An 18,765-nucleotide genomic window follows, 5' to 3' on the forward strand; every position below is an offset into this window, starting at 1 on the left:
TGCTTAGATATTTTCACTTGTACTCTCAATTTCAGATTTGAACAAACCCCTAAAAAAAATTATATTACTTTTCTTACAGACTTAATTGTCTTGTCTGGTGTAATATTTTAAATAAAATACTAGCTTTTTGACTAATTAAAAAATTATAAGTAATGTGTGACTTTATATAAAAAATAATAATGCAGTATGCTATTTTTATTAAATTAATTTAAAAATAAAAAGTTGAAAACATGAATTAAGAAAGACAAAAAATACAGATCATGTATTTTCCATAAAATATTCAATATTAAAATCATCCATGTTTGAGCAAATCTACATGCTTCTGGCCGGTAAATATTTCACGTACTAATAAACCACAACTAATACTGTCTGAAATAGTTTTTTTTAAACAGGTAGCTTATTTTACTAAAATAAAGTGCATTCAAAATAATAATTTAATCACAATTGCCGCTGTCTGAAATAGTTTTTAAAACATGTAACGTGTTCTACTTTTGCTATTTACTTAATTTACTTAAATAATGCTTTACTTTACATAAAAAATAATAATGCAATAATGCACTTGTATTTTTAATAAATAAAACATTTATTTTTATTGGTTGTAAAAGAACAGTGTAAATGTGAGAATCAGTATTGGTCCAGTTTAATTTAATTTGATTATGATTTGTGCTCTGACACTCATCAGTCACTCTGACCAATCTGGACGACGCAGATAACGGCCGCAGGTCTCACGAGCAGGCGGTTCTGCTGGATGAGTATGTTCTTCAGACTCTGATCTGTGCTGGTGAATCTACAATGTACAGAACTAGTTGAGTTTAAGTAAGAGTATTTTGTCTGGCAGGTCAAACCCGCTGGTGAACCTGAACTTTGCGGTGTTCCTGTATAATCAGGGCGATAAGAAGGCCGCCTTGCTGCAGTTTCAGGAGATGGAGAGAAAAGTCAACGCTCAGGTCGAGAATATCAGCAACACTGACTTTGACCCAGAGGTAACACGTTTTGGCCACAAATTCTCATCACTGTAATGTGTCCCAAAATATGTACTTTTTTAATTTTTTCTTTTGCTGTTATTATTTAATTTTTTCTTATTACTTTAATACAGTGACAAAAATCATGGAAACAATTAAAACAGTATAATCCGTGTATCATTCGATCATTCTTTTTTGATTTAATATTGAAAGTAGAAAAATGAGAAAACGGCTCCTTTTTGTTTTTTTTTGTTCTTTTCCATATTTTATGAAAATCTTGCGTTGCAATGTGAGTGCGCAGTAGCTCACGCTGCGCACAAGTGCATATCCTTTTGAGATATCAATTATAATCAATTTTAATAAAACACAAGACTGCATTATATAACTCTAACAGTAGGCTATTTAATATCTGTTGTTCTCCGGTTGTCAGTCAGAATGACAGTTCTTGCGTGAACATAGTGAATGATCGAATGATACACGGATTCAGTATAATACCATGATTTAAATAATAATATAATTATTTTTGCATTTATAATAATATGAATTTGTGAGAAAGCAGGCATATTATATTGTAAAAGGATTGTAAGATTGAAAACATTTTAACTACTCTTGTTATTTTGATAAGAGCATTAAAGCTGATAATCCTCACAAACTTTGTTAAATCCAACAAATCTGTGAATCACATTTAAGCGTCAGTCCTGGCCCGTCTTGACCCAAAAATCATAACAAACAAAAAGTATATATTTTGTACAAATTATATATATATAGTGTGTGTGTTGCAGTTCTTATTACTGTAATAGTGACAAAAATCATTTAAAACCAGTATAATAAATGCCATGATGTATACATTTTTTACAATTTAAATAATATATAAATCTTTGTATATATTTTTATTATAAATATGCATTTATAATAATGAGAATGTGAAAACATGCTTATTATATTATAACAATTTTTTTTTTAAATTAATTAATTTTTAATTTTTAGAATGTTTGCTTAATAAAATGTAAAAAAATTTTTTAAATCATATATATATCATATATAAATGTATTTATTATGTTTTTTTTTATTATTTATTCATTATTCATGATTCACACACATTCTCACATTGCCGTTGAATCACAGGAGCTCTGGTCTCTTTCTCACACAGCTGGTAGAAATGGCTCAGAAACTGGGCGCCGCTCTACAGGCGGGTGAGAACCTGTACTGGAGCAAACTGGGCAAAGACAGCAAGACCAGCCAGCGGTCCTCCTCCAGCAAACCCAGCAGCTCCCAGCAGCCCCTGGGCACCAACCAGGCCCTCGGTCAGGCCATGTCTTCAGCCGCAGGCTACAGCAAGAGCATGCAGATCACCGCAGAGCCCGAGGCGGATGTGAGCAGCGCCCCATCTCCCCCTACAGTCACTCCCGGAGAGCCCGAGGATGAGGATGAGGAGACGGCCGAACCAGCCAAACTCAAAGAGAAGAAGAGTAAACCGAAAGCAGCAGCTGAATAGAGCTCTATCTATATCCAAAGCTGAAGGGGTTTATAACTTATCAATGTACAGCGTTTATATAGAGGTGAATTAAAGTGCAAAGTTACAATCTTTAGGTGTCTGTTTAAATGGTGCATTATATTAATGTAGATGATTAATTTGTGTTTTCCACCTTTAGAAAAACAATAATTGCTTAAGGAAGTTGTGCATAAAAAGCATGTCATTATCATTTTGTACTTTGTAACACGGTTACACACCCTGCATCATATTTGCTGAATGAAATCCAATACTCATTTCTTGCTCATTTTGAGGTGCTGATTAAAGCAAGAAGCCGTGGTTTACAGTGAATTTATAACAGCTAAGGGGCGTTGTTAGGTAGTACGACGCGAAGCGGAGTGACTAAAACCCCCTTAAGCTGTTATAAATTCACTGTAAAGCACGGCTTCACGGGGCTTATTGCTTTTATAAAACGGTTATTCCATATACGTAGTAAGGTTTCACAAAATAAAACAGAGCAAATAAAGTGTAATGATATTAATAAAAACAGTATTCTTCCACCAAACAATGTAGCTCCTCAGAAACAGTTGTGGTTGCTACAAAGTAGCACACAGAAGTACACAAAGGTGTGTGTTTGTAGAGTCATTTACAACAGCTTCGAACATGGCTCAGCCAATCAGAATCAAGGACCGGAACTCTCCGTTTTATAATCCAAAATTAGTGCCTATTCTGCTTGAGCACATCACTTTTTCTCACAAAATATGCATTTCAGTGTATTTGTGCATTTTGTGAAGTCGTCTTGTGTTCTCCCTTAATCAGCAGAAAAACTGCCGCAAAGACATGATTCCTGTCTGAATGCGAACAGATTACAACTATTTGTTCATTTCTCAGCCCTTTTTTTAACATGTATGGAAGATTGTGAAGACATTATTTTATGCCTAATCCTGATTTCCAATTTTTCACTTCTTTGCAGATTGTAGGTTAATATATATAAATATATACAATTAAATAAATTATATATAATCAAATATATATTATCTTTATTTGTATTTTGTAAAAAAAAAATATATAATTTTTTTTAACTTAGCATCATCAAATTAGGTATTTATTTATTTTTTTTCCCAAATCTGCAGATTTATTTTTAAGATGCAGGCTGTGTAATACAAAGAAACCGAGTCATTTTATACCCAGTACAGAAGTGTTTTATTTATATAAAAATATTCCATACTCAACTTAACAGAGCTTATATTTCTAGTCTTAACGTTTATGATTGAAGGACGTTTTGCCCGGTAACTCTTAAAGACTTTGCTGCATAATCACGTGTGCAAACTAGAACCCTAAAACATTTCATATAGTCTAAAAAGTTGCATGAATGTGAACTTTCTGTTAGTTTCTCACACCAAGACTCAACGTCTGCTGTGTTTGAACAACAAAACCTTCTTCAAGTATTGCTGATGAAGTTTCATTTGCTCCATTAGTAGCCAGTTCACGTGACATTAAACTAAAAAAACATGACTCTATGATGTTGCCTATTTCGAACCACGCGAACACTGATTTCAAATCTAAATACAGTGATGGACACTTTTTTGCCGGAAGGTTGAGAAATTAACAATGATGTTAAAAGTCAACTCTTTTGTTGGTTTGAGAAACTAACAGCATCAATACGAAGTGTTACAGAAATACAGAACGAATCCATGAGGTTCATGATCCGAGGCATTTTGAACATCTTGCCTTATTCACGAAACACAAACACATTTGTGTGTAAACTGTTCATAAAAGCATTCGTGGTTCATTAACTTCAAAACTGCTTTACAAACACTGCTCAACGCTTCTACAACTATGCATTCGTAATTTCGAACCACGCGAACACTGATTTCAAATCTAAATACAGTGATGGACACTTTTTGCCGGAAGGTTGAGAAATTAACAATGATGTTAAAAGTCAACTCTTTTGTTGGTTTGAGAAACTAACAGCATCAATACGAAGTGTTACAGAAATACAGAACGAATCCATGAGGTTCATGATCCGAGGCATTTTGAACATCTTGCCTTATTCACGAAACACAAACACATTTGTGTGTAAACTGTTCATAAAAGCATTCGTGGTTCATTAACTTCAAAACTGCTTTACAAACACTGCTCAACGCTTCTACAACTATGCATTCGTTAAAAAGCCTCAGATGGGCTTGTCAAACTTTAAGGCTGGGTTAAGACAGATGACAATTCACATAATCGAGATTAATTAGTACGTCCCAAATAAAACATTAAAAGTCATACGTCAAAGGTGTTTGGATGGTACATCATGGCTGAAAACCTTTGACTAATAAGAATAAATGACGTCTTTTGTATATACAGATTCATGTAACCTTTAAAAACAGGAAGCATCATAAAACAGTCATCATTAACGCCACCTACAGTACATGATTCACACAGATAACCTGCTGATCAAACCTGAATGGATGGAAGAAAATTACGATTCCTCTTCTTATTATATACAAATGATGCTGGCTCCAATGTACACAAACCTACAGCTAGATTTCCAGCCTTAACAACATTAAGATACGTTTAAGACTAGAATAACGAATGGTACTTAATAATATGTGCACTGAATAATGGCCACAACACCGTCGAGGGAAGCTGGTGATCTAAACTATTAACTATTCGGGAATTATTTCGACTTTCAGGTTGACCCTGGGAACATTGCTTTAATTACTTCTGCTTAATTCCATTAAGATAAGAGAGCCTCACGTTACCTAGATTTAAAAAAATACATCACTGGATAAACCTGGTTAACCTGAAGTGCATCGACGGCCTTCTGGTTCTGCTACGTATTAACGTTCATACACCAAATGAAGGAGTGTTTAGGAATTCAATGAAGATTTGAGATGTTTATAAGACTCTAAAATAATTCTCTCGTTCGCTTTCATCCGTCCCAATAGCAGCCGCAGGTCTTCTGCACCTGTTGAGTATGATCTCTTATCATAATTTTAAAAAAAGTTAGTAGTTCATCAAAAATAAAAGTTCTGTCATCATTTACTTGCCTAAAACCATTTGACTTCTGCACTATTTCTTTTGGAATAAAGAAGGTCGTTTAGGTGAGCGAATGATGACCGAACGTTCATTTTTGGTTAAATTAACCGTTCAAAAAAAATGGCAGCGGCTGGTTCATTGTGTTGTCTTTCACAATTTCAGACAAAAGTAGCAACAACAAAAGGACAGTGCACTGCATCTCCAACTGGTTTTGCTCTGTCGTTTGATGCCCTGTGAGTCTGTTTCTCCAGCTTTAGGATCTAACGACGAGGACGTGTCTTCAACAGCATGGACGAGAGGCGTCTCTTAGAGCTCAGGCCGAGGCGTGACCTCTGAAAACACAAGTCCTTCGGCTGATATGGCGTCGCCCAATCCCACAGTCCTAAGCGGCTGTTTGCACACCAGGACCGGCGTGAGATGGAACGAGACGTTCCCTCTGCGCCACATGGTGACCGGTCGGGTCGGGTCCACCGCTAGGCTCTCCCTCGGCTCTGAGAAGGAGCTGTGCAAACACATTTGTGTGTAAACTGTTCATAAAAGCATTCGTGGTTCATTAACTTCAAAACTGCTTTACAAACACTGCTCAACGCTTCTACAACTATGCATTCGTTAAAAAGCCTCAGATGGGCTTGTCAAACTTTAAGGCTGGGTTAAGACAGATGACAATTCACATAATCGAGATTAATTAGTACGTCCCAAATAAAACATTAAAAGTCATACGTCAAAGGTGTTTGGATGGTACATCATGGTTGAAAACCTTCATGACTAATAAGAATAAATGACGTCTTTTGTATATACAGATTCATGTAACCTTTAAAAATAGGAAGCATCATAAAACAGTCATCATTAACGCCACCTACAGTACATGATTCACACAGATAACCTGCTGATCAAACCTGAATGGATGGAAGAAAATTACGATTCCTCTTCTTATTATATACAAATGATGCTGGCTCCAATGTACACAAACCTACAGCTAGATTTCCAGCCTTAACAACATTAAGATACGTTTAAGACTAGAATAACGAATGGTACTTAATAATATGTGCACTGAATAATGGCCACAACACCGTCGAGGGAAGCTGGTGATCTAAACTATTAACTATTCGGGAATTATTTCGACTTTCAGGTTGACCCTGGGAACATTGCTTTAATTACTTCTGCTTAATTCCATTAAGATAAGAGAGCCTCACGTTACCTAGATTTAAAAAAATACATCACTGGATAAACCTGGTTAACCTGAAGTGCATCGACGGCCTTCTGGTTCTGCTACGTATTAACGTTCATACACCAAATGAAGGAGTGTTTAGGAATTCAATGAAGATTTGAGATGTTTATAAGACTCTAAAATAATTCTCTCGTTCGCTTTCATCCGTCCCAATAGCAGCCGCAGGTCTTCTGCACCTGTTGAGTATGATCTCTTATCATAATTTTAAAAAAAGTTAGTAGTTCATCAAAAATAAAAGTTCTGTCATCATTTACTTGCCTAAAACCATTTGACTTCTGCACTATTTCTTTTGGAATAAAGAAGGTCGTTTAGGTGAGCGAATGATGACCGAACGTTCATTTTTGGTTAAATTAACCGTTCAAAAAAAATGGCAGCGGCTGGTTCATTGTGTTGTCTTTCACAATGCGATTTCAGACAAAAGTAGCAACAACAAAAGGACAGTGCACTGCATCTCCAACTGGTTTTGCTCTGTCGTTTGATGCCCTGTGAGTCTGTTTCTCCAGCTTTAGGATCTAACGACGAGGACGTGTCTTCAACAGCATGGACGAGAGGCGTCTCTTAGAGCTCAGGCCGAGGCGTGACCTCTGAAAACACAAGTCCTTCGGCTGATATGGCGTCGCCCAATCCCACAGTCCTAAGCGGCTGTTTGCACACCAGGACCGGCGTGAGATGGAACGAGACGTTCCCTCTGCGCCACATGGTGACCGGTCGGGTCGGGTCCACCGCTAGGCTCTCCCTCGGCTCTGAGAAGGAGCTGTGGAAGTTCAAAGGCGCCTTGAGGACCACCTTTGTAATATCCACCGCTTGCAGGCCGCAGGCTTGACTGCTGGCCACACGAGCGCCCGCGGCCACCGCCGCCACCTGGTTCCCCCAGTGGCCGTCCACCGTAGCCAGGATGTGGTACGCTAGCGTGTGGAAGTGGATCCGGGTCAGATCGGCCTCGGATTCTGGGTCCGCTCGGCCGTGCTGCTCCAGGACCCAGAGCAGGATGTCGCTGACGCGGCCCACGTCGGGTATGCCGTCCCAGGAAGTGAGGTCGGCGTGAGGTCCGCCTCCGGACTGAGCCAAAAACAGCAGCTCCTGTTCGTTCAGACCGATGGAGTTCACGATGGGCATGACCTGCTAACAGAAGAGCACGGAGGAACCTGAATGCTGAAGATGCAAACCTTGTCGTTCAGCTTTGATTTACACTAGAATACTGGAGTTGCTTTCTTTAAATGACTGATAAATACAAAAGCTTCCATGTATGACACAAAGAAAAGATTTGTGACCCTGGAGCACAAAACCAGTCATAAGGGTCAAATTTGGGAACAAATGATTTTTGGCATAAAAGAAAAATCAATAATTTTGACCCATACAATGTATTTTTGGCTATTGCTACAAATATCCCCCAGTGACTTAACACTGCTTTTGTGCTGCAGGGTCACGTTTGACTAATGAATCTTCCAGTTGTTTATGATAAGGATTTATACATCATTTGTTTAATGATAGAGCTTGCACTCAGAAAAGTGAAATTCTTTTGTGAATATACACTGTTGTTCAAAAGTTTGGAGTCTATAAGATTTTTTTAACGGCTGCATTCATTTGATCAAAAATAAAGTAAAAACAGTAATTTGTGAAACATTACAATTTAGAAAAACTGTTTTCTATTTGAATGCGTTTTAAAATGTAATTTATTCCTGTGATCAAGGCTGTATTTTCAGCATCATTAAGGCCATCTGTGAGCATGCAGTTTGCCCGATTCATCATGTTGAATCGGCGAGAGTGAGAACTCTGATTGGATGTTCAGTTTAGCGAACAAGTCAGTGACCCAGAATTAAAGCGAAAGTGATGTAAACGAGTAAGGCTGTTCTAATGTAATGCGATCTTACCCAAGCATTCCAGTATGCAAATATTTTCATGACAACATGTGCCGCTTAAAACCAATAGTTATCAATTCAACATAATTGATATTCAAAAGGGAAAGCAAGCACTGCTTTGTTTACGTTGCGTATATCTCGTATATCCTTGTTTCGGTTTCTTCTTTTGAATGATGAATATGTACTACTGATAGCTGCTGATACAGACAGCCAATTCCTCTCACGCAGGCGCAGAACGCATGTGTTAGTGTGCAGTCTGCTGTAGTCTGAGCGGTGCGTTCAAGCAGCTTTTTGGTGCAGACGCAGTCGTTGCCATCACTGGATAAACCTTGAAATCGGCTTGGTGTGTCCCGGGCCTTTACTCCAGTCTTCAGTGTCACATGATCCTTCAGAAATCATTCTAATATGCTAATTTAATGCAGTTTTTTTTTTTTAAGAATGTAATCTATTTTGATGTTTCTATGATATTTCCAGGTCTGCAAATACTGCTTTGATAAAAGTCCTTGTTTGGACAAAAGTAGCACATCGGTATGGAAAAGTATCATTTAAAAAAAGTAACAATGTAGCAACGGAACACTATATGGTGTTACTTTTAAAAGTCACATTTGCCAACACTACTGTATACCACCAACAACAATCCTTCATATGTGCACCATATATCCTGTATATCTACTGAACATCAGCCTTCATTAAACCTACACATTTACCTCCTGCAGGATCCGGTTCATGTAGTCTCTGTCTGTCATACTAGCCAGCTCAAGGTGGATGGGCACCTCGTTCCTCACATCTGAGATGGCAACCACTGCCTGTATGAAGTCAGAACACAGAGCTTGAGAACTAATGTGTTAGATGCAGGAGTGAAGTGTCCAACAAACCTCAAAATATCCCTGTTACTCTGTCAGAGCATTACTGTTATTTTAAATCGGATGGACAATGAGCGATTCTGGTCTCGGACCTCTTTCAGTCGTTCCTCCCAAAGATCCCGGCCCATTCCTTCCATCATATGCAGTCCGGACAGAACCACCAGGTCCGGCTGGAACTCCTCCAGACTGGCCACGAATGTCTCCAGCGTGCTCATTTCACCATTGGACACGTCATGAGACAGTATAAAGCGGTTAGCCTGAGGAGCTCGTGAAGAACCCCACTGTTCACCTGTAGGGGGCGTCAGAGAGGAGACACAAAAACCCAACGGTTCCAATGAGCCAGAACATGACGAGTGGTAAGACCATGTTTGAAAAATATTAAAATTTACCCTTTTACTTTCTTAATCCATGTTTCTGGTCTTATGGTGAACGATTCATTTATGATTAGCAGATGTTGTTTTGAGCGAGTCTCACCTGACATGTACTCCAGAATGAGGTGGAACTCATCTGTCTCCTGTAGAGATTCGGGCGGGACTACGATCTGTTCATCCAGCATATCATGAAGCTTCGGCCCCACCGGACCACACAACAGGACCTGAGAGAAAACAGCACACTTTAGGAAACTATAATCAGGTATGAATGTGCTGCTTTTGCATTCTTAAAAGTGATCATAGTTATTGTATGAAGGAATTTTAGGACACTTCGACATATAAAACCATGATTGACTTTCATCATTAAAGAAATAGCTCACCAAAAAATGAAAACTTGCTGAAACTGTACTCACCCTCAGGCCATCTAAGATGTAGATGAGTTTGTTTCTTCATCAGATTTGGAGAAATGTAGTATTGCATCACTCGCTCACCAATGGATGTGAATGGGTGCCGTCAGAATTAGAGTCCAAACAGCTGATAAAAACATCACAATAATCCACACCACTCCAGTCCATCAGTTAATGTCTTGTGAAGACAAAAGCTGCGTGTTTGTAAGAAACCATCATTAAGGGGTTTTTAACTTAAAATTGTTGCTTCAGGCTAAAATATGAGTCCATAATCACGCTTCCTCCAGTGAATCAGGTCTGGTCTGAGTCAGGAGAGAAATCTGCACAGATGATGCACCGTTTACAAGCCCAAACAGTTCTTAACAAATATGTGAGTGGGTTTGTAAGAGGACAACAGGAGATTTTTCACTGGAGGAAGTGTTATTATGGATTATGGACTCGTATTTTGGCCAAATGGCCAACGGTTTGGTGATGGTTTAAAGTTAAAACACCTTAATGATGGATTTGTTTCTTACAAACACACACACACACACTCCAGTCCATTAATTGATGGTCTGGGGTCATATGGATTACTTGTGGATTATTGTGATGTTTTTATCAGCTGTCTGGACTCTCATTCTGACGGCACCCATTCACTGCAGAGGATCCACTGGTGAGCAAGTGATGGAATGCTACATTTCTCCAAATCTGATGAAGAAACAAACACATCTACATCTTGGATGGCCTGAGGATGAGTACATTTTCATTGGGGTGAACTATTCCTTTAACCGTCTAGTGATGCCCAGGTTTAAGTTTGTTTAGTAGTACAACAGATACTTACCACGAGTTCTGGGTTAGACGCCAGTTTCTGGCCAATAAGAGCAGCATTTCCACCCACATAAAGCTTGCAAGAAACAAGAAAAAAGTATTTTAATTCAAATTAAAATGCACAAGATCAATTACAAGTGTGTTTTGGAGCAAATAATTCTGTAATGTGACTCAGCATATATATATATATAATAAAAAAAAAAGGAACTCTTCTGGGAAATTTTCTGATTTTCTATCAAATATTAGATTGAAAGAGCTTATAAAATTGCCAGATTTTCTATATTGTTATGAGAAAAAATACTATTAAATTACTGCATATAATTTTCATTAACATTTTCATATAATGCACATTATTTGTTGTGAAAATAGCCTATTATAAGACTCATGGCCCACCCACTGTGCCTTCTAATTACTGCTGATTATGCCAAATTAAATTTGACACAGAAACTCAATTCCCCTCCGGACCCTCTCGTGCATTCAAATTAAACCGTCGGATCTCAAGGGCCAGATCCATTTACAGCACATGCTAAAATTAAACCAGATATTATAGGACATATGCAGAATCAGTGCTGTGTGGATGTCTAAATGGAAAGACAGATTAAAGGTCGCACACTTCAGCATCTGCTGTGAATTTCACCACACTTAGGCCTGAATCAGAGCAGTCAAACCTGTTGAACAGGATTTAGTGTGCTCAGAGACTAGCTAATCTCTGTCCAATCACTCTCTATTCATGCCCTGAGGGGAAACAATGTGATAGAGACCGCAAAACCCACTCCTACGGTCATAAAACGCTTTCTCGCACCTGAGCGCCGGGATATTCTGCAGCCGCCCGTGCGATCCTTTGAAAAACCTCCTTATCTGAGAAGAAGCGCTCTGCGGCGGCACCCTTCCCCATGTAGTGGACGAAGGCCTCTTTCAGGTCCTCTTTGTTGTGTAGCATCTCGTGGTCTCTGCCGGATCCAGGTTCGAGAGCGAGCGCCTGCAGCAGCCCCACCCCAGACACCACCACATCCACACAGGCATTCACCCTGACAGAGGAAACAAAGGCATGATGGGAAGGGCTCTAGAACAAACAAACCTGCACATGTTCAGACCTGCTGAGTGTAGGAACGAATGTGGCTCGAAATGTTGTGCAAATGTGAACAAAACTTACAAGTGCATCAAAAAATGAATCCATTAATTGATGATCTGAACAAACAAATCAATAACTGAATGAATAAATAAGCCACAACCTATTACTAGAAACATGGTTTGTTTGTTTGTTTAATTAACTTTGAGCTCTTTTATTTATATTTAATGCACAATGTAAGTAGATGACCAGGTGTAGATTTTACTGCAATACTGTTATATATATAACTGTGCATGTGACAAAAAAAATCTTAAATCTTGAAATCTGAACAAAAGGACACAAACAACAGAGGATCTAAAGAACGAATGTGGAAAACATAGAAGATAATAATGAACAATGTGTGCTCTGTCTGATCACAGTCAGGGTAACTCACCCCACTGCCACTCTCGCCCAGCGTCGGGCCGGCGCCGTGATGAGGGTCTGCCAGGCGCGTGCGATGGCCTCCTCCAGCTCTGAGCTGCCACTCGGCTCCATCTGCGGCAGGGATTCGCTGATGTAGTTTAGCATGCGGGCCGGCAGCTCCGGGTCAGTGTGGTACAAATACCCCATCCCCAACGCCAACACCGCCACCAGCACAGCATTCCTCCACATGACCTCGACACACACGCAACCTGTGAAACACAATCAGACAGTTTCTCTTCAGTCATGGGCTCTGACTGGGGCCTTTATCTAATGGCTTTTTTAGTCATGTACCATGGTAATACTATGGTTTATTTAGACACGTATCTTTGCTAATACCAAGGGGTTTGGACATGTATCACAATAAAACCATGTTTTTTGAATATGTATCATGGTTAACCCATGTTTTTGAATATGCATCATGGTAAATCAATTTTTTTTAACATGTATCATGGTAGAACCATGTTTTTTGGACATGTAAAATTGCAATGCCATTTCTTTGGACATGTATCATGATAAAACCATGTTTATTGGACATGTAACATGGTAAATCCACATTTATTGGACATGTAACATGGTAAATCCACGTTTATTGGACATGTAACATGGTTTTACCACGTTTATTGGACATGTAACATGGTTTTACCACATTTATTGGACATGTAACATGGTTTTACCACATTTATTGGACATGTAACATGGTTTTACCACATTTATTGGACATGTAACATGGTAAATCCACGACACGTATCTTTGCTAATACCAAGGGGTTTGGACATGTATCACAATAAAACCATGTTTTTTGAACATGTATCATGGTTAACCCATGTTTTTGAATATGCATCATGGTAAATCAATTTTTTGAACGCATCATGGTAGAACCATGTTTTTTGGACATGTAACATGGTAAAACCATGTCTTTCCCCCCATATGTATCATGGTAATACCATGGTTTTTGGACATGTACCATGGGTAGTACCATGTTTTTTCACACCCATCATGTTTTTCAACATATCCGCCAAACATGGTATTTCCATGATACAATAGTAATACCATGCTTTTGGACATGTATCATTGTAGGACTACGTTTCTGGACATGTACCATAGTAATACCATGTTATTTTGGACACTGAACATGTCACAGGAAGTAGACTGAAATCAATGCTTATCTATTTATAACACTGCAGTAAGCTGTGCATGTGCACAGATCTCTCTCCGTACCATCTCTGTTTGACAGGTTCATTAGACTGAAAGCTGATATTTATGCAACTTAAACCCATAATTCAATAACACCAGTAGCTGGCTAGTGCTAACAGCCCATTTCTGCTCATGTTTGGGGCTTTAAATCAACACGACAAATAAAATCACACATGATCACCTGGAGCATTTGAGTTGTTTGTATGGTGCTGTCGCTAAAATGACATTTCTGATTAGTGAGTAACATGTTGGAGTGAAATCAGTGAGCTAGCCACCATCAGTTTAACCATGTCTTTCCCCCCCATATGTATCATGGTAATACCATGGTTTTTGGACATGTACCATGGGTAGTACCATGTTTTTTCACACCCATCATGTTTTTCAACATATCCGCCAAACATGGTATTTCCATGATACAATAGTAATACCATGCTTTTGGACAAGTATCATTGTAGGACTACGTTTCTGGACATGTACCATAGTAATACCATGTTATTTTGGACACTGAACATGTCACAGGAAGTAGACTGAAATCAATGCTTATCTATTTATAACACTGCAGTAAGCTGTGCATGTGCACAGATCTCTCTCCGTACCATCTCTGTTTGACAGGTTCATTAGACTGAAAGCTGATATTTATGCAACTTAAACCCATAATTCAATAACACCAGTAGCTGGCTAGTGCTAACAGCCCATTTCTGCTCATGTTTGGGGCTTTAAATCAACACGACAAATAAAATCACACATGATCACCTGGAGCATTTGAGTTGTTTGTATGGTGCTGTCGCTAAAATGACATTTCTGATTAGTGAGTAACATGTTGGAGTGAAATCAGTGAGCTAGCCACCATCAGTTTACACAGCAATAAACAGTGCGATCACTTTATCTGTAAGATAATACAATCGAAACACACTTCGACGATCCGAACAGATGGACAGCTCACTGACCTGACAGATGATAATCGCAGAAGACACGAAAGAGAGAGTGTATGTGGAGAAGTTGAGTTGTTGTGTCACCCTTCTTGGTTTGGTTGAGGAAAGTCTCTGTGTTAGTGGCTAGCCGCTCCACTCTCTCCTGAGGCAACCTCAATGCCCTCGGAGATAAAATAGCAAATAAAATCAAACCGACAGCTAATTTATATTACCCAAAAAATTAATTTGAGCTCCAAAATGCATGTTGTTTTCAGCGTTTAACGCTTTAATTTGTTCTAAACTGTGTTGTTGGCTTTAGGAATACTGGCTAACTGCAGCTAAAGCGAACCAAAGTAACCAATCAGAGGCTCCGCCGAGCATCAATGACGTAACCGGAACATGACGTCGAGTGGATGTGCTGACGCTGACGCAAGGTGAAAATATCTTTGCCCGGCGCCACGTCTAAGTTTTCAGAGCTTAGCAAGTTTTTTTAATACAATGATACAACACACCTATATATATATATATATATATATATAAACAACAAACTACATGGAAATGAAATAATATATATATTGAATTTATAAATGTGTATGTATATATATATATATATTTATATGTGTGGTTGTACATACATATAGTTGCTTTTTTTGGTGTTTGGCTTAGTGTTATGTTAGAATCATTATTATACTCATACCTTTTGTTCTTTGATATTTGGAATTGTTTTTAGCTTTATTGCTTTGTTTTTCATTTAAATGTTAAGTTTTGAAATGTTGTTGTATGCATTTGTCATTTTTATTTAATTTCTTTATTTTTAAAATGTGTATAGGTAGTTGTAGCTTTTAGTTTTGGATCTGTTTTTAGTTGTTTTAATGCTACAATTGATTGCTTCTGTTGTCCTCATTTGTAAGTCGCTTTGGATAAAAGCCTCTGCTAAATGACAAAAAAAAATAAAAAAATATATATATATATATATATATATACAGTAAATATACACAGGTAGTAACTGTATATATACAGCTATAGTATATATACAGGTAAATTACATGTAAAAATTAAGAACGTCTAATTAGATTAAATTACATTTTAATACCCGTAATCAGACTTTAGTTACCTTTTTATTGATTGCATGATTACATATTATTCACACAATAGCAATACATTATTGACAATTTATTGATTCTCCCAAATGCCTCTTTTTCATCTTTTAAATGTTCCTTTCTGAAATAGCCTACCGCTTATATTCCCTCACAAAGTCTTCCAGTTTCACACAAAGACCGGTCACTATAGTCAGGTGGCTATAATTACACAGAAAATTGAGAGGCCACAGCATTTGACCACTGGATTGACAAAAATCAGTGTTTTCTCAACATTTCAACATTGCATCAACTACTGATGAACAGTAGTTTTTTTTTTATCACTCAGTAGTTTATTTAACCATGTATTACCATGACTTTTGTCTTCCAAACACGTTAAAATGCACAAATTCACTTTATTTCTTGGTTACATATTTCTTATTTGCAGGGATTTTTTCTCATTGAACCTCTTTCACCTAATTTAATTACTTCCAAAATAATTAAAAATAATAACAAAAATAATTAAGTATCATATTTGCATGTTTAGGGTTCTGTGACGCTGGTTAACGGTCACACGACATGCAGGTAAACAAATAAAATATATTTCATTTTTTTAGTAAGTGTTTTATTTTGATTGATGTTATTTTAAAAAGATGTATTTTAATTTGACATTTTATGATTTAATTAATTATTCGCTTTTCTTTAAATTCATGAATGCCCTGCAGTTCCTTCACAAAATTACAGTATGTCCTGATCTACAGCATTATCTTAAATGAGACTAATCAGAGTTTGTGTAGCAATTAAACTTGCTGCATCCGAATAGAACTTTTGTCGATATGCAATTACAAGTAGAGCATGACAGTTTTTTTTCCAACTTCCAAATGTATATATATATATATATATATATATTACTGTGAACCCCAGAGGCACGAACTCATTTACCTGATATGGATTTTGGACGTGCGGAAGGCAGTGCAGCAGTTTATAAAATAAACAAGAACACAGTCAGCAAATACTAACACTTTTGCATCAGTTCACTACAGTGCTGGATTCTGTTCATCAGCATCTCTTTAACCAAAAAAGAACAGTGGCAGTGGTTTCTTACACATACACAGTCTTAACAAAGTCTCTTGTTTATGCAACTGACCCCATATTTCCAGGTCATTTTACTAAGGCAATATACAATGTTTGTACAATAATGAAAATAGCGTCAAGAATGAGTTCTCGTGTTGGTCTGCAGGTGGCGGTATTTTCCCTCTAAAGATCAAAGCAGCTGATGCTGTTTAATTTAGCTTTAATTCCTCTTGACATAAATACATTTGGACTGGATTATTAGATTTAATACAGCTAGAATTAATCATTTAACAGCTAGAACTCTACATATGACTCTCTCCTATAATGAAACCATCGTTGTAATAAATATATTTACCAATAAATCAATTAAGTGATCGATAAAATCGTTCATCATTAAAAACGATAGTGTTTTGTCTCAAAAGGCAATGTTACAGTCAACAGACAGTTTCGTGAGGTGAACCTGAACAGACTGAGAGCCAAAACTCACCTAGAAAATTATTACAAAAAAATGACCCCCTCAGAAAATTGTGTAAGTCATAAACTGGTTGTTGATTTAGACTACAGCTAAATTAAAACCGTTTTAACATTTGAAAACATAAAGCAGGTTCTCTTTAGGGAATGAATTTGAAAGGCACTTATGAAGCGACACAGAAAAACGTCTTTAACAGTGCACTGCAAAAGGGGAAAGCAAGACATTATTGAGAATGACTTGTATAAACAAGGATTTTGAACTTGCGACATGTTGCATTTTAAAGCAGATATCTAAATCTGAGTAGTCAATGCACTAGGCAAACGTGTATGTATACTATGGCTTGTTTTTCCATGGCATGAAAAAAACTAATTGCAACTTTTTATCTCACAATTCAGGCTGTTTTCTCGCAATTCTAAGAAAAAAAAGTAATGATTCCAAGGAATAAACTCAGAATTCCAAGTTTCTCGCAATTCTGACTTTCCCCCCTCACAATTCCAAGTTTATATGTCTTAATTCAGACTGTTTTTCTTGCAATTCTGAAAAAATATCGGACTTTCTCACAATTCCACGTTTATATCCTGCAATTCTGAGTCTATATCCTGCACCCCTGAGTTTATATCCCGCAATTCTGAGTCTATATCCTGCACCCCTGAGTTTATATCCCGCAATTCTGAGTCTATATCCTGCACCCCTGAGTTTATATCCCGCAATTCTGAGTCTATATCCTGCACCCCTGAGTTTATATCCCGCAATTCTGAGTCTATATCCTGCACCCCTGAGTTTATATCCCGCAATTCTGAGTCTATATCCTGCACCCCTGAGTTTATATCCCGCAATTCTGAGTCTATATCCTGCACCCCTGAGTTTATATCCCGCAATTCTGAGTCTATATCCTGCACCCCTGAGTTTATATCCCGCAATTCTGAGTCTATATCCTGCACCCCTGAGTTTATATCCCGCAATTCTGAGTCTATATCCTGCACCCCTGAGTTTATATCCCGCAATTCTGAGTCTATATCCTGCACCCCTGAGTTTATATCCCGCAATTCTGAGTCTATATCCTGCACCCCTGAGTTTATATCCCGCAATTCTGAGTCTATATCCTGCACCCCTGAGTTTATATCCCGCAATTCTGAGTCTATATCCTGCACCCCTGAGTTTATATCCCGCAATTCTGAGTCTATATCCTGCACCCCTGAGTTTATATCCCGCAATTCTGAGTCTATATCCTGCACCCCTGAGTTTATATCCCGCAATTCTGAGTCTATATCCTGCACCCCTGAGTTTATATCCCGCAATTCTGAGTCTATATCCTGCACCCCTGAGTTTATATCCCGCAATTCTGAGTCTATATCCTGCACCCCTGAGTTTATATCCCGCAATTCTGAGTCTATATCCTGCACCCCTGAGTTTATATCCCGCAATTCTGAGTCTATATCCTGCACCCCTGAGTTTATATCCCGCAATTCTGAGTCTATATCCTGCACCCCTGAGTTTATATCCCGCAAT

The 18,765-nt window shown here is 37.9% G+C and overlaps 2 protein-coding genes across 5 annotated transcripts in view; one reads left to right on the plus strand and one right to left on the minus strand.

The window, feature by feature from the left end:
• The window catches only part of LOC107569348 (Bardet-Biedl syndrome 4 protein-like), a 16,765-nt gene extending 13,956 nt beyond the window's left edge, over nucleotides 1-2,809 (plus strand). Inside the window, exons 10-13 of the mRNA XM_016255423.1 lie at nucleotides 308-329; nucleotides 683-752; nucleotides 839-983; nucleotides 2,113-2,809. Coding sequence (XP_016110909.1) covers nucleotides 308-329; nucleotides 683-752; nucleotides 839-983; nucleotides 2,113-2,457 — 582 coding nt within the window. The 3' untranslated portion in view covers nucleotides 2,458-2,809. The remainder of the gene's footprint in view (nucleotides 1-307; nucleotides 330-682; nucleotides 753-838; nucleotides 984-2,112) is intronic.
• A 1,579-nt stretch (nucleotides 2,810-4,388) lies between these two features.
• LOC107569355 (ADP-dependent glucokinase-like) lies at nucleotides 4,389-15,034 on the minus strand. 4 transcript variants are annotated; one of them, XM_016255436.1, is made up of 9 exons: nucleotides 14,671-15,034; nucleotides 12,501-12,738; nucleotides 11,801-12,026; nucleotides 11,012-11,074; nucleotides 9,888-10,008; nucleotides 9,506-9,702; nucleotides 9,258-9,356; nucleotides 7,428-7,810; nucleotides 4,389-5,947 (listed from the first exon to the last, which is right to left on the minus strand). In XM_016255436.1, exons 2-9 carry the CDS (start codon nucleotides 12,716-12,718, stop codon nucleotides 5,770-5,772), a joined length of 1,485 nt encoding a protein of 494 aa, XP_016110922.1. In that variant the 5' UTR covers nucleotides 12,719-12,738; nucleotides 14,671-15,034; the 3' UTR covers nucleotides 4,389-5,769. The 4 variants fall into 4 exon arrangements, with proteins under 4 accessions (XP_016110922.1, XP_016110919.1, XP_016110920.1 ...); XM_016255433.1 differs by having other exon boundaries at nucleotides 7,428-7,813; XM_016255434.1 differs by lacking the exon at nucleotides 4,389-5,947 and having other exon boundaries at nucleotides 5,978-7,813; nucleotides 12,501-12,737; nucleotides 14,671-14,966.
• Nucleotides 15,035-18,765: the final 3,731 nt, after the last annotated feature.

Source organism: Sinocyclocheilus grahami, unplaced genomic scaffold (genome assembly GCF_001515645.1).
Source record: "Sinocyclocheilus grahami isolate Dianchi unplaced genomic scaffold, SAMN03320097.WGS_v1.1 scaffold1337.1, whole genome shotgun sequence".
NCBI classification, from domain to species: domain Eukaryota; kingdom Metazoa; phylum Chordata; class Actinopteri; order Cypriniformes; family Cyprinidae; genus Sinocyclocheilus; species Sinocyclocheilus grahami.

Bases quoted from the DNA above. Each gene is read 5' to 3' on its own strand.
- LOC107569355 (XM_016255433.1), bottom strand. From the start codon at position 12,718: ATGTGGAGGAATGCTGTGCTGGTGGCGGTGTTGGCGTTGGGGATGGGG. The intron at 11,075-11,800 runs GTGCGAGAAAGC...GTTTCTTGCAAG, and splicing joins CAGAATATCCCGGCGCTCAG to CTTTATGTGGGTGGAAATGC. The intron at 5,948-7,427 runs GGAGAGCCTAGC...CTCAGAGCCGAG, and splicing joins AGCTCCTTCTCAGAGCCGAG to GGAGAGCCTAGCGGTGGACC.